Below are 23,043 nucleotides of genomic sequence, written 5' to 3'. Positions count from 1 at the left end.
ATCACTCTATTTATCTGATGCTAAGTCTTGCTACGTGCTCGGTGTTCCTTTAAATCCCAGGGATGCCCGTGCTTCCTCTGATCTCTGCCTGAGAAGTCTGGTGGGTTTTGAAAAGTTAAACCAGGTAAAATCTGTACATGAAGCAGAAGAAATGGCGTGCCATTTTCCACTCTGGCAACTCTCCGCTGTTCGAAAGTTGAAGTTTTGAAAAGTTACAAAGGGCACCTGAAAGAGTAATCCGTTCTGTCACATGAGACAGCAAGAAAGGATAAAAGGAGAAACCAAAAATGGAAATGGAAACTTGAAAATCTCCAGAGTTTTGTGGCAAACTTTGGTCTGAAAAACTTTCAAAGGATCAGATTTTTGTTTCAGAAAGAACATTTTTTTTCCCCCTGGGAAATATTTAGGCATGGAAAAGTTGGATTGGATTTTGTCGTTGGCCATTTCATGTAAAGACCTTTTTGTGCTTCTGAACCCTTTTTCTGCACGGTGGTGGTAGTACTAGTAGTCTATTAACAGCTTTCACCAAAACAATGTACAGAAAAATGAGACGCCACTTATAAAAATCATACTACTGTGCTATACTATACTATACCATACTATACTTCTGACTAAGAGCAGATGCGTCTGCCAGCTTACACAGCTGGCAGCCAGAACCTGATGCTATAATAATGGAAAAGGCAAATAGAGCCCTGAAAGCTAAAGCAGAGCGGGAAAATTGTCTTGGATCTTGGCCCTTATTCTTTGTGCCTTTTTGAGGGGTGGGAGGGGAAAGTTGGCAAAAGTTTTGCCAACTTCATTCCACCCCCAGGCTCCCTTCTTGATTGCACCCCCTGCAGAAGTGCGATGGGTCTAAACAAGCAAGGAAGCCTCCTTTGCTTCCAGGGCGGGTGCAGGAGACCACAGCCTGGGTGCCCCCGAGGGAAGGGGCCCAGTGGTGAAGGGGAAGCCGAGCTCTCCGGGGCTGCTGCTGCCCGGGCAGGGGAGGAGCGAGGCCCCTTGTGCGGATCAAGTGATGCAACATGTGGCCGCTTTGCAGCCGCCTCCCCGGGCAGGGCAGGGCAGGGCAGGGCAGGGCTGGAGCAGTGCGGTGCCGCCGCCGGCTCGGAGCCGCGCTCAGCCCGCAGGTAGGCGGCGGCCCCGGGCTGCCCGCGGGGGTGGGAGTGGGGCGCGGTGCACACGTGCGTGTGCGTACAGCCTGCGTGCTCCCTGCAGGTGTGTGTATACGTCTGCATATAGTTGCACGAGTGTGTATGTGTGCATACGTATGCGTGCGCATGCTGGGGTGGATGTAGGTGCGCAGGTGAGCGCGTGTCCGTGCATGTGTACAAGTGTGTGCTTGTGTGCGTGTGTGTATTTGTGTGCATGTGTATGCATTCACATGCTTGTGCATATGTATGTGTACAGGTGTGTGCATTTCTACGTGTATGCGTGCACATGCTTGTGTGCGTGTGTACGTGTGTATGCGTGCACATGCTTGTGTGTAGGTGTGTGTGCAGGTGAGCACATGCACATGTACAGGTGTGTGCAGGTGCACGTATATGTACAGGTGTGTGTATGTGTCCACATGCTTGGGTATATGTATGTGTGCAGGTGAGTGCATGTACGTGTATGTGTACAGGTGTGTGCGTGTGTAAGGTGAGTGCATGTACGTGTATGTGTACAGGTGTGTGCGTGTGTATTTTCATGTATATGTACATGTGCGTGCATGCGTATGCATGTCTGTACATGTGGATGCACGTGTATGTGTACAGGCATGTGCTTATATATGTGTATGTGTGTACGTGTACATCTGTGTACTCGTGCATGTGTGTACATGCACATGGGTGTGTATGCATGCATGTGTGTTTGCATTTGTGTGTGTGTGAGCATCCATCATCTGTCTCTATGACAGCCACAGGAGTGCACCGTGTGCTATGTATGCTCCTGGGTAAGTTGTGCAGAGTCCCTGCTCTGTGTACATGCCCCGTGGTTATCTAGCGTGTGTACAAGGCTCATGGGGGTGTGCATGTATGCCTTAAGCGTGCACACGTCTGTCTAGTTACTGCACAGCCTGGCTCTGAGCCCGTGTGCGTGATGAGGGCTGTCTGGGTTGTTTCCCACATTCCTGTATGCTGCATGCAGCCTGCGTCCCGTGTTATGCATGCATGTGTGTGCGTACCATCTGTGTGTATTGTGCATGTGAGCCATTGTCTGCTGCGTGTCTTGCGTTCAGTCTGTGCGAACATGTGTTGGGATGCTGGTGCATGCACCACATGCGCGTGAACTTTCGAGCACTAGGCATAGAGGGCAGACGTGGAGTCCAGCACGCATGCTGCCATCTGCTTGGCTCTCCTGTGCAGTTCGTGTGCCGTGTAGGGGGGGGCTTTGTGTGGAGTCTGTATGTCAGATGCATACCTGGTTCGTGTATAGTCTGTGTGCGTGACAAATGCTGGCGTGTATGCCTGTGTTAATCTGTGTGCACAGTCATTGCTGGCTGGCTGCACACGTAGTCCGGGGGTGCTGGTTTATCTTTTGAACTACAAAGTGACACAACTCCGCGGTAGAGAAAGCAGAGTTGAGCGTTACATGCAGAACCATTTGTTTCCTTAGCCTCCCTGTGCAAACTCACCAGAGGTGTGGGAAAGGACACGATTCGGCCTCTCATCCTTGAGCACCAGCCAAAATATCTCATCACTTGTATAAAAAATGACTAGGGCAGGCTGTATGGAAAGCATTAATAACTTAAGAATGAGCTGCTATTCACTGCACGAATGCATATGACTTAAATGAGGTTTAAAGAGGAACCATGTGTTTTCTTAAAATCTGAATTTTCTGTTGTGTCTCCTGTTGTACTTGCCAGTTTTGCAGCTCCTTACCTTGAAGAGAGCAAGACTGAGGGCCTTTCCCCTGGGCTGACTGTGTGTGTGCACTTTGTTTTTCAGGGCTTCCAGAGAAGAATTTGGTGGGCCTTAGTTTAGCTTGGCCATGTCGTCTCCTGCAAACACAGGTCTTGCCTCCACCCCTCCGGATGGGGGCTGGGGATGGGCAGTGTTATTCGGAGCATTCATTTCTATTGGATTTTCATATGCTTTTCCTAAAGCCATAGCCATCTTCTTCAAAGAAATCCAGGATTTCTTTGGCACGTCATACAGTGAGGTTGCCTGGGTGTCTTCAATTATGTTGGCCACGACCTATGGAGGAGGTGAGTAAATCCCCAGCATGTTGGAGTCTGCTGTGAAAGGAAAGTGAAGCACAAATCCCTGGTGCTTGTGTTTAAAATGCAGGTGTTATTCAACCTGAGTAAGCCATGCTTAGAAAGTGGGGGGCAGAGGGGGAAATATCCTGTTTTCCAAAGACTGTTTAAGAAGTCTGGTGGGTAAAAATTTCAAAGCACTTACATGACCAAGAGCCTAAATCCCATTTTCAAAACAGTAGGTAATGCCTGCCTAATAAGAAATGTGCCTGGTGCTTTCATATATGATTTCAGTGGGTATCAGGCACTTAAACTTTTTAACACTTCTGAAAATCCCACCAGGAGCCTTTCTGCATGTATCTTGGAAAACCTGTCCCATAGGCACTTCTCTGCCTAAGTGCCATTGACTTTCAGTCAGACTCTGAAGTGTCTAAGTCACTTGGACTTAGTGCTTGGGTGCTTAAGGTGCTTCTGAAAATTGTGCTCTCCATTTTTTTCCAAAAGATGCTGTGCTATTTCGTGCCTGGCTCTAAGCTAAGCTGTATTGGCTGCGTATCCGCTTGAGTTGAGTGATTGCCTTAGCGGGGTTTCGGTTAAGTGACTTGGACTCTCACCAGACTAAGGGCTTTTATCTCCACTGTAGTGTTAGCTTGCAGGGCGACTCAAGCTTCACCCTGAAGTCCCATCCTTGCTCCAAAATCTCTGGTTTAGACTTGAGCTGCTTTAAGCTCAAGCAGCATGGAGGGGAAGTGCTCCCCGCAGTGCTGAAAAATATCCAAACGAATAGGAGATGCAGGTGGGACTCGAACCTTGGTGTAGGAAGTAGGGGCTGCAGGCAGGACCGGGGTTGCCTGCGTGGGGCTGACCTGACTGATGGTTTTGCTGAGAGAGGGTGGGGAAATTGGGGGGTGGGTGTTTCAGGTGCTTGCTCAACGCAGCCTTGAACCTGTTGGACAGCTGAGTGACTCTCACTAACTGCTGACTTCACTGGCCTGACGCACAGCTGTTCTTTCATGCGCGTGCTGTTGTGCGTGTCATTTTATTGCAACACCGTTGTTTGCCCTTGCCCCTGCCTTGCTGCGTACATCAAGCTGGGATGGTTTTCTGTTTGCTTCAGTCAGCTTGACTCCATGATTTCTCTAGCTCTTCAGCCTGCTTTACAGCACGTCTGGCCATTAGTGAGCGCCGTGGTCAGTATGCCCCTAGTTCCTAATTTTACTCAAGGGGAGCTATTGCAAACTTCCAGCTCCTATCCTAGTGCAGGGAATGTGGGTTGCCCATGTTGACAGTGTGCTGGGAATCCTTTGCCTTGTTTTAGCCCGGGAAGGTATCGTCATCCAACCGAGAGGGCTGTGATGCAGAAACTGCACCTGTACAGCGTCAACATGCAGTGTCTTTGAGGAGCATTGCTAGGTGTCTAAGGCTTTGATTCAGTGTCCAAAGATGGGAAACTTTCCATTGGCTTCAGTGGGCACTGGAAGTGTTTCTAAGAGGAGGGATTGGCTAAATACCAAATCACTCATTTTGCTCAACCAAAGAAGACTGTGGGGCCAAGTAATAACTGAAGCTATCACGTGAATGCCAGCTGACTGCTTGCTGAGGCAGGCTCTTAAATTAGAGGCACCTTACAAAGCAGAGAGTATGTATTAGCTATTACTTTTGGCTGTGAAGAAATCTGGCTTTGCCTTTGATTAAATCCAGGAAGGAGCAAATGAGTGGACCTGGAAGGGCAATTACAGGTGTTCCTTCTGCTTTGATGGCACTGAAATCTGCTCCAGAAATGGTCTTAGTTTATTTTTTTAGATTAAACAGTTCCCCCCCCACCCAGTGGGGTGATGGGACAGAGGTTAAATGTCAATAGACGTCCATGTTAGGGGTGCTGTAGGCCTTATATTGTTCACCTTTCGTGCTGAAGTGAGAGCCCATTGAAATTAGGGGAAGATTTTCCATAGCCTTCAATGGATCGGTTCCCTGGAGCTCAGCACTGCAGGAATCCAAGCAGAGTTGTAGTCCGGTTAACTACTTTTATTTCTGTTACAATAGGGTTGAGTCCCCCCGTACAGTCTTAGATAGGTGGTCTCTGCTCTAAAGAGTTTGCAGTCAAAAAGACCAAATGAAGCCAGGGAGGGAGCCAAGCAGGATTATGATCTATTAACAATTTTGATTAAGTAGATGACACGCTGCTTTCGAATCAGTCCGTTCTGATTACTCTCTTGCTTTGACCCATACCCCCTGGACTCCTGTGGATACCTTCCAAGTTATAACCCTCGGGGGTTAGAAATGAATGCTTTGTGCTGCTTGGAAGCGGGCTTCCTGGCTGCTTTTGGGTGGTTTCCACCATAGAGATGCTCTGGCTGTCAGGGAGGGCTGTTGCTAAAACCACGTTAGAAATGATGCTCGGGAAAGAAGGGTAAGGTGGGAATCGGAAAGGACAAGATGATTGTCTTTGCTAGAAACAAACACCAAGAGCCCAAAAAATCCAGGAAAGCCGTGCCTGTGAGAGGGTAAAGAATACACTCCTAGCGCAGAAAATACCAAATTTTAGCCGATTTTTTAAAAAATGAAATCTTCATGAGTTTTGATTCCTTTTGCTCCCAGCTCCAGTGGCATCCAGGATGTGACCGTGACCCAGTCAGTGGTTCTTCAGACTAGCAGTGCTTTTCTGCCCTGGATCCAGGACTAATGGCCAGTCTAGGGCCTCTGCTCTGTGCAGGGCTCAGTCGGCAGAACCAGATGCAACTTTGCTTGATGGAGGTAGCTCAGCTGGCCCAGGTTGCGGTGTGACCCCTTTTTACCAGCCAGTTTGTTCAGTGAAACGAGTGGGCTAATGGGCACGGTAGGTTGATGGCAGCTAGCAAAGTCTGCGCGCAGAGAAAAGGTTGCTGGCGGTCCCACGGAGCAATTTCAGGAACATGCTTTGTAGGCTAATTCCACAGTCCAGAAGAGCAAAGACCTGTTGAGCGAGTGCCCGGAGTTAGACTGGCAAACATTAATAAGGAGCAGGAGTGAAACCCATAGGGGCTCCATCTTCAGAGAAAGCTATATAATCAGACACCCTTTCACCATCCAGTCTCTCCAATTAGGTGCATTCAGTCGTCCCCTCTCCCCTTCTCCGTTCCTGCATTGGATTTATGCTTGTTTGGTCTTCCCTTGAGCTGGTTCAATCCACTCAGCTTTCCTGAGATGCCAAGTTGCTTAGTGACTGCAGACAAGGTAGCAGTGGGAGTTTACACAACATCAAGCCCTTGAAAGGCACTTGCCCATGAGTGTATTTAACACATCTAATGTGATTGACTGGGCATTTAACACCAGTGCTGGCTGACATAAACAGCTTGAGTGGTTTGGAAGATCTCATTAAAGGAACCGGGTACCCATTCCTTATGAATTTCTAAAGTTTTGTTCCACTAAAGCAGCTGTCATGATTGTCAGGGAGCCAGTAAAACCTGATTTTCTTTGCAAGTTGGTTTGATAAGCAGTTTGACATCAGTTCTAGCTCTTTCGTAGTTTATTTTTTTAAAAAAAACATTTGAGATAAAATAAGCATGCAGCATTTTCTGGGTGCTAGAGCAGAGCAGTGGGTAATCTTCACAAACATTAACCCACCGCTTTGTCAGCTGAATTTCTGATGAAAACACGTTATCAGAAATTTGAACTGCAAAACCTTTGCAACCATTTGATGGAAGGAAAGAGACCTCGGATCCAGCTGTTGGGCTGGCTTAGAAGTTGTGAGCAGGCCAGGCCAGAGCTCTGTGGACCTCAGAGAAGTGAGGTCTGGATTCAGATCTGTACTCTACGGTTTAGGTCCTCTCTCCATAATGCTGATGGATGATATCAGAGTTTATCAATTTTTTTTTGAGCAATAAAAATATCCCTCCCTTGAAACTATTTCCAAACTTTGATTTAAAAACAAGCAAGTTGCCCAGGTACTGCAATGGTGGGCATGGGATAAGAACTTGAATGAAACCAAAGGTAGCTTGCCGAAATGCACGTCTCAGAGCTTAGGACTACCATCATGTACACTGTGGGGAGATGCAAAGCAGATGTAACTACCTCCAAACATTTGTTTAGTTTTTAAACCAAGACTAATGGGTCTTTAATATCTTTCCATGATACAGCCCTGTAACCTCTTTTTGAGTCATCCAGGGTGGTTGACTTAAGCTGAGACACGGTAATATGTGTAAAGAGCTCTCCTTTGGCAGAACGGCAAGGCACAGCAGTAGTCTTTGCCAGGGTTTTCCAGGACAGTGTCAAATGACCAGGAGGTCAGCTGGTGGCTTCAGTTTCCTGACATCCATGGCTCTGCTGACTGTAATTATACAGCTGATCTTCAGGATTTTTTTCTGTCTTTCCTATGTCACAAGAAGAGTGCAAAAAAGACAAAATTCAGAATTTTGTGTTTGCAGTGCATTTAGGCATCCAATTTGAGACAATTTTGAAAGGGCCTAATTTTCAGAGGGGCTGTTCAGCCTTTTCTGAAAGTCAAGCTACCTTTAATGTTTTTCACATTCATGACCCTTGTGACATTTTTTCACATTCATGACACTTGCAACACATTTGTGATGTTTGGATGCTTACTGGAGTGTGCCTATATTTGAGCGATTTGATGTGGCACCATCTGGCAGAGCGGTTCAAAATAAACAAGGAGTGATACTCACTCCATACCGGCATAAACCTCTCATAACTATTAGGAAATGGAATTAACTGGTATTACCTAGCCAGCTTTCATGTTAAGTGCTGTTTGGTTGGGTCTACATGTGCACATTTACTGCGCAGTAACTGAAAATTATTGCACAGTACGGGCACGTGTCCACACGTACATGCCTATACTACACAGTAGATATGGTGACTTACGCCAACTTGGGCGTAAATTTGATAGCTGCATCATGCAGGTATCAAATTTACGCCCAATTAGTTACTGCACAGTAATGCATGTGTAGATGCCTTGCTGTGCAGTAACACTGTATGTGTGGACAGACTTGGGACTAATTTTAGTTCCAAGTCAGTCCGCACACAGTGTTACTGTGCTTTAATGGCTGCCCTTGTAGATGTGCATCATATAGGTATCAAATTTACGCCCAATTAGTTACTGCACAGTAACGCATGTGTAGATGCCTTGCTGTGCAGTAACACTGTACGTGTGGACAGACTTGGGACTAACATTAGTCCCAAGTCAGTCCACACACAGCATTACTGTGCTTTAACGGCTGCCTAAAAACTTGCTATATTTAATGGGCAGTAAATGCCGTGTAGACGTGCCCTTTGTGTGCAAGTCATGCTTTATAGAGAGTTGTGAGGAGCAAATCGTTTTACATGTGAACAGTTGCCTTTTTATCAGTGAATAAAGCCACAATCCTTATTCGTTCTTCACCTGGAGCTAGGGAGCCCTGTACCACCTCCAGGGCAGCCCCACATGCAGGTCCGCTCACAGCGAGCCGTGCTGTGAAAGAACCGAAGGGCTGAACGCATTTATCTGGTATCCAGCTATCTCAATTGAAAGCTTTCTTTATTCACTTCAGTTCACTGAGGGGTTGTACAGCTCTCCTTCTGGCATTCAACCAGGTCTCCTATTTACACAGTGGAAGCTAAAACACAGTTTTTTTGCATGTGATTCCTGTCAGAGTTGCATAACAGATGGGGAAGGGGGGGGTTGGAAGTCCTTGATGGTTGAATGGAGCCACTTCCCATCCACGTGCGGATGCTCATGAAAGTAGTAGCATAACTGCACAAAGTTACTGCTTTACAAGGAGTTTCTGAATGTGATGGAGTCAAAAAAACGGAGCTGTCAACTTGGGCTTGGCAATTTACATCAGGTGAGGATCCACCACTGCGTGCTTGTCAAAGGGACGTGTTAGCCCCGATGTTCTGGCCGATACTGGCTTGTATTTGCAGACAGCCTCGGCATGCTGTCTCTCATTTCCTCCACATGATCCTTTGCACAAGGGGAGCCTTTCAGTCGTCACGGCTTACCCCACACAACTATCTCTGTCTGGATTTTATTCGGTGTCAGGAGTAAGCTGATTTTCGGATTTCATGCAACCATCACACCAGGACTTTCGGTGCATACGCCTAGGCAAGAGTATGGAGGAGTGGAGGCTGCCCAAAACCAACCCCCGCTTTAGACCATTGAGACAGAATCCAAAGGCCAGACCGAGTTCAGACGTTCGGTGCCTCAATGGTTGCAGCTTCTGCCAAAGAGCAATGGATAAGACCTGCTGCTGACTGCCTAATGCCTGCGCAAGGGCGTATTTCTGCCAGGATGATGTCCTTAGCCTTTCTCCAATGAAGAAGTACCCACGAGACCATGGAGGCCACAGTTTTGAGGCACGCTGCACAAACAGCAGCACTGTCAGCCCTGACCTGAAGCTTGTGCTGCACAGTGCTCCTACTTGTGCTTTCCCTTCAAATGCTCTGAGGCCCTGGACACATGACGCATGCAACTAAGTCACATCCAGGGTGGCTTTCCATTGGGAAAAATCGGGGGTAAAACTATACTGGTGTAAAATATTTGCCTACAGTTTATGCCAAGGTACCCACAGTAGTCCAGGGAGTCAGGCTACTCACTTGCCCCTATGCTCTTGCTTGCTGCTACCCAGGGATGGCAGCAGCCTGTCTGTTGTCGATCCTGCTGTGATTTGCACTGAGGCACCGAACTAATTTTAACTTTACCTGTATAACTGTCTTATGTGCCCAGACTGGGACATCTGTATGTGTGCAATATATGTGTTAGTATGTGCAGCCACCAGGCCTCTTGAGGCTCGACGTTAGCATGCACTGGGTTAGGAGTTGCACTTTATTTCAGGCAAGTGTGATAGTATGTACATGTGATACTGCATCGTCACAAGTGGTCACCAGGTAGAGTTTGTGATGAAGATGTACCTATTGCTTGATCAGCAGAGTCTTCTGATGGTTTAAATTGGTATAACTCCATTGAGGACAGTGGACCTATCGTGATACATGCCAGCCGGTGACCTGGCCTTGTACATTGCAGAAGTTGTAATGCATCTTATGCCTGAGGTTCTTCACCCCGGCTAAATGGCAGAAAACAATAATGCCGGCATAAAATGGGCAGTAAAGCAAGTTGCTGGAATTTATGATGAGGCAATTCTGTTTCTCCCTACCGGTGTGATTGCTGGGTTTCTGGCTGCATGCAGCAACTTTAAAGGGTTGTGAGTAAAGATCACTAAGTGACAATGAGAGTTTTCTCTTTGCAGTCTTGCAGGATGAGGTACAATAAACCCAAGGAGAGAGAAAGAAAGAATGGCTATTATAAATTTCCACTGTGGAAGTGAAAATGTTCCTGCTTCCATTATATTTATATGGGAATCTGCCTTTATTTTACTTTTATAGGGGCATGTTGAACCCCAGCACGACAGAAATCATCTGTGCTGATGATGTACATCTCCTCTCCGTCCCAGTGCTACGGACACGGCGCGGGGGTTAGCATGCAGGGTGAGCAGGGGCATTGCTGACTCTTTGGCAGGGGCATGGCCTCTTAGGAACCAGTGGACTTTGCTCTTCGCTCCACCCCACCAAACCCAAGCATCAGCCAGATACTTCCCCCACTGCATGGGTGCTATCACCATTTCCTCTCACGTTAGCCGGATACCTGTGTGACGAGTCCTCTTCCTCAAAAGAGTTTCTATACCCATAGTACCATTTGGGGAAATGTATTTTTCAAAAAGACAAGCAAACACTAACCAGCTTTTGAAAACCCTCAAACAAAGTTTAGGATGCATTTCTGACTATTGCTTGTCCTGGGACGAGGCAGTGCTTATAACAGTTGCTGTTAATTATTTATCAGTTTGAGATCAGATAAAAAAGGAAAAGTTCCAATTCTGGAGAATCCTTTCCATTGATCTGAAAAAAAAAATCCAGAGAAACTTTCTCCCAGAACTTGTAACCTCTTTACACAGCATCTGTTAAAGCAACACGGGAAGGATTGTTCCTAGAGTGAAAGTCTACACCTGACCTTGAACAATTCAATCCAGTAGTTTGTGGCTACTTTCTGTTGTGCTGCGAGTAGTATAAATGGTTGCAACAAGTACAAAAGGGGCATCATGATGTGCATGATCAGCAATGGCTCAGATCATTCAGCCTGTTTCATGGCTCCTCATTTTTTTGCCATGTTGTACTAACTCGATCTTGGCCTTGTTGGGCTGTTGCAGATTTATTCCAGGGATCTGCAGCCTCTCTTCTTGCAAAATACATCTGCTTTATTTCACATGCGTCCATTGAGTCCACTGAGATGACTCCCAGGCCTGGAAGTGAAGCTGATGCACAACAGTAGCAAAGATCAGAGGCTGTGATCACAATTTGCCATGTGAATCCCTACCATCTCATGCTTTCAATATAATCCCTGCACTGTCAAAGTTATAGAGGAACAAGTAAGGCCCCATCAGTCTGGCCTCTCTTGCCCTTGGCTATGGTAGCTACCAGGTTCGGTTTACATAGCTTATTTTTTATGCAGACAGGGTTTGGGGCCCCCAATCTGGAGGACAGGCTCTTTATCACGTCCTATCCTTTCACCTGCCTGGGTTGGGAGCTGCACCATGAGTTAAGACCCTTGCCTCTTAGGTTCATTAAAACAAGCCTTCTCACAAGCTCGTGGCCCCCTGCTAGGGAGCTTCATTTTAATGGTGGATTATGGCACCAGTTCCACGTGCTTAATTATTTTATTTTGGCACCTAGTAAGTTCGTACACTTCTGCAGAGCACTCAAGTCCTGCAAGGTCACCGCATGCACGCTAATATTTTTTATTTTGTAAATAGCCCCATTCTAGTTAATGGCAATCATGGCCCGACAGATTCCAGTGAAATATTTCTGTGTTCGTGGGCTTCGTCACACAGCTCTATCATTTTGCCCTTCAGTGCAGCGAGCAAGGTCACTGGACAGGAGTAATAGAGTTGTGATAGACTTAACAAAAATAAAGATTAATATGAACTAGGAGGAGGAAAGCAAAGGAATTTCTGTTAACCCTTAATAGTCATGGGCAAGACACTGCAGGAGGTTCTAGTTTCCAAAAGTAATGTTTAAAGGCAGTGTAGTCTCTGGCTTTGTGTATTTGCAACCAGTCCCTGTGGCTTTGTGCATTTATAGTGGCTCTGCCGTTCAGGGGCTGCAAACTGGCCTGGTCAGCCAGAAGCTATGGGATCTGTTAGGACTTTCCCAAATCTCTACTGACCCATCTGCTCCCGACATCGTAGCTATTTTGGTCCCACGTCTCCTTTGAACGTGCCGAATTCTGTAGCATCTTCGCGATGTGGACGAGGCCCCTTTACAAATGTGCATGATGAAATCTAATTTGCCGCGGTCACAAGCAGGATGTGATCTGAGATCTCCTGGCATCGGGGACGAGGCGTGAAAATGGTTCAGAGTACTACCTTTCCGCGGCTGGGCTTCGGAGACGCGTGCTGGACCGTGGCGCCTCCGTGTCATGCGGTAGCGCTACTGCTGCATCACTGCATTATAATGGCAATTAAAATCAGATGTGTGTCTTCTCAGTTCCCTCCTTTTGGCACACCTCCATCCCCTGCGCTCTTGCTGTTTGGCAGCGTGCAACATGGTCTGACCGTTGCTACTTCACTACCTGCGTTCTCAGCTGGTGTGAATTGGCCAGGCTGTAGTGACAGCTGAAGAGGGCTGCTGGTTTCGTCCAGCTGAGGATCCGACTCGATGCCTTCATATGCTCTAGCAGAATATTAATTGTGCAGGACACGAGCTGATGAGTAAGCATTTGTTTAAGGCGTAATGAGAAGGCTGCTCTGGTACATTAGTCCAGGACCCTAGTGGATAAATTACAAGGCCAAAGGCAGCGTGGTGATTGCACGGAGGGAAGGAGATTATTACAGAGGAAATTGCCGAGCTGCTCCTATCATTCCTTTGCTTCAAGGGTAACAATAGGCTCTCTTTTCCTAATATAAATAATTTTCCCTAGTAATGGTCTGTTATTTTTATACTCGGTATTGCAGATCACGTGCCCTTCCCAATAGGATGATTGCAGGGGTGTTACACCAACGAGGACTCGGTCCCACTGAGTGCGAAACGTATTTAAATGTTAATAGCCAGAGCGTTACGAGCAGTTTCACTTCCTGCATCTCAGCCACGAGCTCTGCTCTTTGCCGTTTGGTTTAGAAACTCCGCAGAGGATTATTTTAGTCCAAATGTCCCAAAAGCAGGTTCCTTTCACACTTGTCTTTAAAAATAAGTATGGAAATATTTCTGTCAATGTGGTTAGGGAGGGAAAAACCCTTTTAAAAAAGTAACTACAATGTGTGAGAGAGATCTAGAACTCCTGGTTTAGAGATGATATCTTTTACTAGACAAACTAAGAACATTGCAAAAAAACTGTCTTTTTCTGCAAGTTTGTGGGCGCGCACACCTTTCCTCAGGCTCAGGGAAAATTGAAGATGGTAAAAAGTCCCCACAGGTAGAAAAAATAAGCTTAATTTTTGCACCGAGGAAGCTGAAGGTGGAAGTCTGTTTCTTTGGGTCCGTGAGAGTGTCTTTGTGAGTTGCTCTTTGGTGTGTGTGAGATCTAAAATACCTTTGAATAGCATGCTGGCTGAAAATTGTACCAGGGTTTGCCACTGCAAACATCTGCCTGGGGCAGTGGAAGAGTTCTGTGTCTTGTGCAATGCTCGCTGTTGTGTTATGAGAAAACAAATGCCTTAAAAATGTGGTCTGGTTTTCCATGTTGTGCTTGCACCAACAAATGCTTGTAGCCACAGGTGTTCCCATGAAATCCCAGTTCTGTGCTGTAAGCTGCATGGGATCCGCTTGCCTGGATCACGGTTCAAAACTTGGAGGTGATCGAAGACATGACGTGGTGGCCTGGCATTCGAGCAGGGGAGGGTGAGTCCGTGTTGCTGAGTTCTTCCACGTTGGCTTCCCAGAAGGGCCCTTCCTTCCTCAGCAAACTCGAAAGCTCAAGGTGAAAAATAATTGGACACCGTAACAAATGAGACGCCACCTGGGTTACTTCCCACAGGCGAGTGACTGTGTTTTGCCTGCCACTGAAATCTGATTCTTTGACATGGCCTTTCATGTACCGGCACACAAGGAATGGGAATCTGCCATAGGGGCCAGGAAATTGAGGTTTTTAAATCAGACAGGCACTAAACCGGAGTGATTTATGTGGGCAGAGTGCAGCGTTTTAGTGTTTTGCAGGTTTTTGCTGGATGGGATATTCCATCTACATGCATGTGTGCATGTGCATGCAAGTATGTGCACATACCGACACGAATGTGCGCAACCCCTGCAGCAGGATGCAAAGCAGAGCTTTGTCGTTGAGCTTCCACTTAGGTGTATGCAGTAGATCTTACAAATCTCCGTGGCCCTACTTGGAGGAGCACACCCCTCAATATAATTTACATCGAGTGTGCATAGTGTTGTCGATTTGATTGAGATTCGGAGAGACAGGTGCAGCTCTCCTGGGGTAGTTCACACAGTAGGCAGCTACTACCACTGCTTTCCATGAGACGGTAGAACGGTGAGTACCAATAATAATCTACAAAAGGCATCAGGACTCATGGTAGAGGTGATATGTTTTATTAGACAAACTAGATTTTTGCAGAAATCTTAGTTGGTTTAATAAAAGATATGACCTCTACTACAAGTCCTGATCCCTTTTGCCTCTAGCCCAATATGGCTACAACCTGGATACCTGACAGTAATAATCTCCATACATTTAGGGAATGGCTGTCTCAGGATGGACTCAGACAGATAAATCTCAAAGTGGTGTCACTCACTTGTGTTAGAGTTTTACCTCTGGCTCTTTCGAGGATAATTCACTGATTGGGAAAAGTTATCCCAGTATAAGAGTTGACATGGTCTGTGTGCTACAGGTTGTGGCATGTGGTGAACTGTCCAAATCCAGTCCACCAGCACTAAACACGGTTTCATGATTGCATAAGATAGTTCTTACAACAAATGCTCTAGCTGGTCTGAAATGTAGATGATGTAGTAGATGGACCTCGTTCCCCTCTCACATCTGCATGGATGAACTGGGGTGGTAGCTCCATGGAACAGGATGGACTTACCCTGGGCAATTCCTGCAGCAGACAGATGGGAATCATCCCCTGTGTCTCCAAATGTCCTCTACTGTCTCCCTCCTTTTCCCAGGTGGCGGGTGATTGATGATATTCGCCGAGCCTGCAAGTTCATTAGGAGGAAGCGGCTTTGCGGGTTGTGCAATTGGCTGCTTCGCTTTGAAAGGTGTGTGTGTTGAGGGGGGAGAGGGGAAGCCATCATTTCCATCAGCAGAATCCGCCTCGCTGAAAATCCTGACATCTGTTCCCTGCGTCAGGCAGTGAAACATTGGGAATGTGTTTTGTAGCAGTGAGGGGCTCCAGCCTTCAGTTTGATCTCTTATTTCCTCGTTCGGAGACACCAGGCGAGAACGCTTTGCAGAGCTCTGGGCTCATCGTGAGAGATCTCAGGTGTGTTTGTCTGTCGAAAGCCGCGCTGTGTTGGTGACACACTCAACAGCTGCTGGCAGGACCTCAGAGGCTTCCTCCCCGCTTCGGAGACCTTTCAGGGAACCTGTCAGCGCTCGCTTTGCCAGCGCTGCAAGGTCGCGGCCAGTCAGCAGCAGCTTTCCGAGTCTACGGGAGAGCTCTGCCAGCTGTTTCTCTTGCCCTCTCCTCACCTAGTTCTATTAATTAAGAGGCAAAAATCACACAAGCTTGTTTCAGCCCTGCCATTATTTCAAACCTACTGAAATTCAGGCCAATTTAGCAAGGCAGACAGCAACCAGCTCTCTTTTTTTCAGCTGAGCAGGTATCCGTAAGTAAGGTAGGCTGGGCACGTGAGCCGAGCCCACCGTTCGTGTCCCCCATCTCTGTAGGGTAGCATGTGGTCTCTTTTCTCCTTTCATGCACACTTAGTCATTTGTAAATAGCCGCTTCACCCTTTCCTAGAGCCTTTGCCCTGAGCAAAGCTGTCCAGGTACTCCTCGCTCAACGTCATCCCGGTTAACGTTGTTTCGTTATTACGTTGCCGATCTATTAGAGAACGTACTCGTTTAAAGTCACGCAATGTTCGGTTATAACGTTGTTTGGCCACCGCCCGCTAGTCGGTAACTTTGAACGCCTTCAAGAGAAATCTGGATGTTTTTCTTGCTGGGATCCTGTGACCCCAGCTGACTTCCTGCCCTTTGGGCGGGGGGCTGGACTTGATGATCCTCCAAGGTCCCTTCCAGCCCGAAAGTCTATGAAATCTGTGAAATCTATGAAACTACTGTGGCATCATTGGATTTGCTTAACATGGTTTGAAGTCGCAGTTTTCAAGAGCCTTACAAAGTTACGCGAGGAGTAGCCGCGATCGTGTGACGTGTGGCACCTTCTCTGGTTGTCCCAATCCATGTTCCACTGCGCTGTATTGGGATCTGCATGGTGCTTTTTAAACCTCCAAAAATACGTCAGTGCAAGCTTTGCTGGCTTAACTGTGATTATTCCCCAAGTGGAAGATGCACGGTAGGATGGACTCTTGGTTGGTCGCGCAGTTGCATCTGGACCAGTGGGTGTAACACCGATCATTGGATGGAGGTAAAGGTATATTTGCCTGTGTTTTTCCTGACTGCCCAAATCAGCTGTGATGGCATGCTGAAGTGCTCCAAGCTATATAATGTCCCACCGCCACGTTATAACCAGGTAGCACGTGTGTTTCTGCACAGAGATCATAATATATGAGCCAGCTTTCCAATGCCTGCTCTTTTAAAGCCCAAAGCAAATTTCCCACTGACTTCAGTGGGGACAAGGCCCGTTCCAAACTATTCAGACTGAAAGAGTTGGAGGCAGGATTTTCAGTGTGCTCGGGCGCTTCTAATGAAAAGCCCACCCTCGACTGCCATAAAAAATGGTCAATTGAATGCAGGTGGCTAAATGCCAAGGAGAAAGGTTTATGTGGCCCCTTAAGTTTTCGAAATTGCCTGATGTTGAATACTGCACAGCCAGTACCCCTGGGACCACGGCTGTAATATCAGTGAAGGGAAACAAATGGACCTGGCTATCGCCGTGCAAAATTGATAACTCTGATTAGAAAGAGGAAGCCTGTTTGCTGAAGGTCACTGAAGGGAGCGGCTATAAAGCTATTAATGGGAGATCCAAACCATGCAGCAGGCAAGAGGAAACAGAAGCAGGGCTGGAAAGACGGCTGTGGGGAGTCGCTCACATTTTGTTTGTGCACTGAGCTTTCTGGGTATATCAAAACCAAACTTCCAGGGGATCTTAAAGCCATTTTTATTGCAGGTGAGGTCATACTTCACTGGCTTGCCTTCACTAATAAAACTTATACCACAGCACACAGAAATGACCCCCCCCTTTTTTTTTTTTAATATAAATATATATATATTCCTTGTTTCCCGAAGGGGGAAATGGAGACAGAAAGAAAAAAGCACACGCGATAAATGCCAGCTACATTGTGTAATGCGTTACTGGAAGGCTGTCAAGCGCAAGGGTGGGAGACATGGTGTACAAGACAGAAAAGGAAATATATCCCGTATTCTTTCATTTGCAGTCATCTCCATCATTATTTTAAGTTACGGTGGGAGTTTGCTGGTTGCCATTAGGGACAGGAGAAGCCTCAAAGGCTTCTGTGTTCTCCAGGACCCTTTCAAAGGGTCTTCGGCTTTCCAAAGCAAAGCCCTAATGAGAGAACATGCTTCATGCAGGGAAATGTCATTCAAGTCCTACTTTCCACATTGCATAATTAGGTTTATATGGGGCCACAGAGCCATTTTGCAAAGTTGTGACACTCAGGACCTCTCTGGCTGCAGCTCAGCTTGCAAAGGTTGGTTCCCGCTAGGGCTTCTGAACCTGGCTTACTCTCTACTGGGTTGCAGGACACTTTGGGAGATGTTCACAAGTATAGCTCCCAATCGGTAGGATTTCTGTGAGACTTACTCCCATTTATTCAGGGCTGAATTTAATCCTCTTGCTCTCTCTTCTCTGGAGCCAATCATTGGCCTCGACAGGGCTCTGTGCAGCCACGAAGGTCCACTCACGTGCATCCAATTGCAGAATTAGGTCATACAACTAGAAACTTTGATTATGTACATGCTGCCCCTTTAATTAAACGAGTTACGTTGGCCCCATAGACTGTATCATTCGATTAAGAGCACAGGCTCAAGAGAAACCTTTTGTATGGCTGGGTTTTTAAAAGCTGACCTTGCTGCAGGTCGCGTGGCCCCCGCTGTAATGCAGTTCACTGAGGATCAGATTTTGTAGCACACCAGAGGGCACAGAGGCAAGACTAGGGGTAAGGAAATCGTGTTTCAGAGCATTCGAAGTGAAGGCGTTTCGTAAATCGGAGAGACCGTCACTCACGTGGGGTGTCTGTGCTTTATTGGCTGATGTGAAAGCAGTTAGTTTGTTGGTTCTTCTCTATTTTAGTCACTAATGGGGGCTGGAGGACCCCATTCATCAGTCCCAACCCTTTGGGTCCAGTATAGTTTAAGCATTCAGAGCTGAGGTTTTACCGTTGGCTTGAGTTCTCCAGGCACCGTGTGAATGTCTCTTGGCCAGCCCACGTCCAGTGAATTGAGACCTGCGCATCCAGCTGCCCGGTCCCTCCAACTCTTCTCTGGCACTGAAGCAAATGGGGTTGCCAGATGTGAATCGGGGCAGCATCAGCCCAGTGTGAAGAGCACTTATAATGTAGGATGTCTGCCCTTGTGAGATGAGACCTTCTTCTGTGTTGGCATCACTGTTTCCTTCCCTTCGTCTCGGATGTACTCCATCCATGCTGCCCCACTAGGACCTGATCCAAAGTCTCTGCCCGTGGAGTTGAATTGCCTTTGGATCAAGCTCTTAGCTGTATAACTGGGGTCTCAGTTAGTCCTTTCCTGTCATTTCTCAGTCATTTTTTGCAAACAGAGTGCACGTTTGTAGCTTAATGGGCTCTGGAAAGCCATGCTGTGATTATAGCACAGGGCCAGCGCAGTGCTGCTCCGTGCTGGGAGCTCCCTGGGAAGTCACCAGCAATATCACACGCGTTCAGAGGCTCCTCTGCAGGATACCTGCAGCAAAATGCTCTGGAGAAATACAAAAATAGTCACGTCGTTGGGGCTGGCAGTCGAACCGGGGAGGGCTCGTGGGGGGCTTTTATGCTAGGGGCGCAAACAGAGCAGCAGGGCACCTTTCTGGTCGTTGGGAGGGGGCCTGGTAGAGGCACGTCAATTGGGCTATGTTTGGGACCGAGCGTGCCGGGCCCCTGAAAGCTGCCAGCCTTGTCACAGCATGGAGGCATGTGTGTGTGGAGGTGGGAGGGGGCTTTAAAAGAAAGACCTGACCCAGTAAATGTTGCATTTTGGGACACGGATAGACCATTTTAAGGTGGGGGTGGGTAGGGATGAACTAGTTGCCAAGACGCATCGGTAGGCCTGTTGCAACTGTTCCACTTGTGCACTTCTGTCTCGTGTAAACTGGGGTAACTAAACCCTGTGACTTGCCTCTGCAATGTTCGCTTGGCATTTGCGTAGAGCAGACAGATGAAACAGATTCAGCTGAACTGCACTAAAGCTCTTAAAGCAGCATAGCTGCTCCCTTGTCCGTGGCCCCAGTCTCTAGCTAACCAGAAAGACCGCCCCGTTGTGCAGCATTTAGTACTCTTGTGAGTGTGCCTTTTTCACACCACTGTGGCTTTCACAATGAGGGCCAGGCTTTAGCTACTGAAGTAGACTAACATTATACTGGTGCAAAGGGGTCTTATAGCCATAGAGCTTATACCCTTTACCCTGCATAAGATGAGCTAAACCAATATAAGCGGTAACGGAGCGGCAGCATCTTCGACACCTGCTTTGGAAAATGTGGTGTATAGAAGAAGCCTTAACCCTGGGTGCTGTTTTGCTTTCTCTCTCGTGCAGGCCCTATTAGCAGCATTTTAGTGAATCGTTTTGGCAGCCGGCCGGTGGTTATATTCGGAGGTCTGCTGTGTGGAATAGGGATGGTTTCAGCGTCGTTCTGCACCAGCATTGTGCAGCTCTACATCTGTGTGGGACTCATCTCAGGTAAGCTGGGATGGGAAGCTTTTTCTTTTCACTTGTCCTTTGGGATTGACCTTTTTAGGTAAGTCCCTTTCATGCCCCTGGGAAGCACAGAGGCCTGTGGGTTGCTTTCCTGTCTTGAGTTGACCTGCTGAAGTCAATTAGGACTAGACCCCCATAAATGGCATTTACAGTGCTTTCAGGATCAGCCCTAAGTTTTTTGATCCCTGGATTTTTGACTCACTTGGGGCTGATTTAACATGCAATGTGTTCTTTGTAGATGGACGTCCCGCTCCTGAGACAGTAACAAGGATGGCTCTTAGTGCCCTTCACTCTCATGGCAGCCAGTGGGGACTTAGTGTTCGTGGTAGAGCAGCCCCTTAAAAACAAGTCCACCTGGGACGATTTTCAAGTTCATCCCAAATGTAGCTTTGTTCTTACAACTGTTTCCTCAGTTTATATGGGATTGGGGAGTGTTTGGTGATACCTTATCAAAATGCTGGGTAAAAACTGTCATTTGCCCAGGATCCCATGTCATAGGAGATGGGGGAAAAATGAGTGGAAATCAGGAATTCTTCGCATTAACTTTGCCTTTCCATGCAAGTCCCTTTTCCTCCCTCTGCAGATGCAAGCCAAGAGGGTGCTTTGTGCTGGCATACCTGCAGAGCATCCTACCTGGCACTGCTTGTTTTTAGCCAGAAGTTGGCTGTTGATCTGGATGGTAGGTGGATTGGATGTTGCGGGCACATGTGTTTCTCTGGGGACAAGTAGCAGCGCTGTTGCTACTTGTCCCCGGGGATCATCCATGCCGCATGTGCTCTGGTGCACAGCATGTTTCCCCAGGTGGAGTAGGGGAGCACGGTTGCTGGCCCCAGCAGCCTTATCTGGGGTAATGGGGACCTCCAGGAGCTACAGCCCCACTTTGTTTAGGCATGATTTTTTTGACTCTGGTATCTCCCAGGGTTAAAAAAACCCTAGTTCTGCAAAGTAGCAGCACGGGGAACACTTGCATATGCGGTGTGTGGCATGTGGTGCCACAGACCACATGTTCACACACATCTGGACATGCCCTGGGAGTCCACAGCATCTCCTGTCTTTCTCTGCCTATCCACAGGGAGCTGGGTTGCAAGGTGGACTTGTTACACGCCAATTGGATGTCTTAAATGAGCAAAGATAAAGAAGAGGAAGACACCCGCATGCCTGTGCACAGGCAGGGAGCCCAGCAGGAGAGCAGTGGCTCCAGGAGAGCAGCAGATTTCTTGGGTGAATGAATCGGGTTGCAAACATTTGCTGCCATGCTTCCCTACACCAGGGCTCCCTCAGTGTGGGTTGTGGTTATAAAGGGCCCCTTCGCATCTCTTTGGCACTTGTTCTTTTTATTTCCCAAGCTGTTCTACTTACTGTGCCATTGATGTCCACTGAGGCCCTGCAATCATCACTGAGGGAGCAATGGCTTCTTTGAAGGGAGTCCAAAAACAAAAATAAACTGGAGCTCCTAACCTCACACCCGCCTCGCAGTGGTGATGTAGCCCCTGCCAAACTTGTTTTGCATCATTGCCTTCCAAGCAGATGCCTACTAGGGAAGCTAAAGGAGTCTTTGAAGTCAGGGTAGCAGCGATAGAAGACAAACCCTTTGCTGTGGGGTGCAGAAGTATTTCACACTGCTCTTCAGTGAAAAGAAGTGCAACTTCACATGGGACTGGCTAATGCTAAGCAGTCTTCTTGAGTCGGGACCTAAAGGAGTCGCCTACAGTAGCTCAGACCAGACCTTGCTTGGTAGCCTGTCTCTGACAACAGTGAGCACCAGCTGATTGACAAAAAGGCACTATGCTCCCTATTATGAACAGTCAAAAAGAGCTTTTCCTGGGGAAACTTCCTCCTGTGGCTTATAATTATTTATTGCATGTATTGTATTAACACCAGAAGGCCCAATGGGCACAGGTCCTTTTGAAAGCTCTGCTCACTAGGCCCCCGTCCACGTTTTTAGGCACCTAGATAAGTACTTCGAAAATGCTGTCGGCTGCCCAAAAGAGTCAACAGGATGAACTGTGCATCAGGAAGAGACATATGTAACTGTGCTGGCAATGAAAAATGACACAGCCGGAAATTGCCTTTAAAGATCCCTCTGTACCGATGACTGCAAAAGAGGGGGGTTATCTGATAGTGGACGGGGCTGCTTGCTTGTTGAGTAACTGCTGATACCACAAGTAAAACCACAGCACATAGACAAGGCCTAGTGACCCTAGCACCAAACTTCTTAGGCCTGGGGCTTGTGTTGGAGAACACCAGAGTAAAGAAAATGCTTATCATGCAGCTAAATTGCTTGATGCTCTTAATTAGGCTTGAAGAGCTTTTTCTCCTGGTTGGGTCCGATTTGACATGGGAGCATTCAAGGGCAATTATAAAGCCAGGCCCTTGAGATCACGTGCCTGAGGAAACATTACGGTAAGGGAAGAGAGACTTACAAAGCAATTTACAGTGAATCTTAAACAACCTGGAAAGATTGCACTTCTGTGAGGCTCCCACTCCGTATACTGAGAAGGAGACGCGCTCTGGCTTAGGAGAGCATGCCCTGTTTAATTCCCAGGGATACAGTTAAAATGAGAGACTCGGCAGTAAAAAGACCTCTGCTACTGTCCTCCGCCTTTGGCATGCTAATCAGACGGGAGGCTATAACCACGAATGTGTCTCTTTCTGCTGGAGAGATTAGACACACCGTTCTCAATTGCTATCTCGATTAGGCTATGTCTTTTTTTCCATTTGTATGTAGATCAGTTGCAAAGTTATGCGGTAGGTCGGGAGCAGGAAAGGAGCGCTCTGGTCGGGAAGGCTGTATGAAATGCCGCTGTCTGCGTAGGACGTAAAACCAAAATCTTCCCTCTCCCTC

The 23,043-nt window shown here is 47.5% G+C and overlaps 1 protein-coding gene across 3 annotated transcripts in view; it reads left to right on the top strand.

The window, feature by feature from the left end:
- Positions 1-23,043, top strand: part of LOC109288991 (monocarboxylate transporter 2-like) — a 71,818-nt gene that overhangs the window by 35,209 nt on the left and 13,566 nt on the right. The window contains exons 1-3 of one of the 3 annotated variants that reach the window (XM_019504796.1): positions 1,104-1,127; positions 2,925-3,184; positions 20,037-20,180. In XM_019504796.1, the coding sequence (XP_019360341.1) occupies positions 2,968-3,184; positions 20,037-20,180 (361 nt within the window). In that variant the 5' untranslated portion in view covers positions 1,104-1,127; positions 2,925-2,967. Of the gene's footprint in view, positions 1-1,103; positions 1,128-2,924; positions 3,185-20,036; positions 20,181-23,043 lie in introns of those variants that run through there. The other 2 variants (XM_019504795.1, XM_019504794.1) reach the window with 2 other exon arrangements.

This window comes from Gavialis gangeticus, unplaced genomic scaffold (assembly GCF_001723915.1).
Source record: "Gavialis gangeticus isolate Ggan-Ray unplaced genomic scaffold, GavGan_comp1, whole genome shotgun sequence".
Taxonomy (NCBI): domain Eukaryota; kingdom Metazoa; phylum Chordata; order Crocodylia; family Gavialidae; genus Gavialis; species Gavialis gangeticus.
The sequence above is the reverse complement of the archived record's forward strand: the minus strand, read 5'-3'. Positions and strand labels throughout refer to the sequence as shown.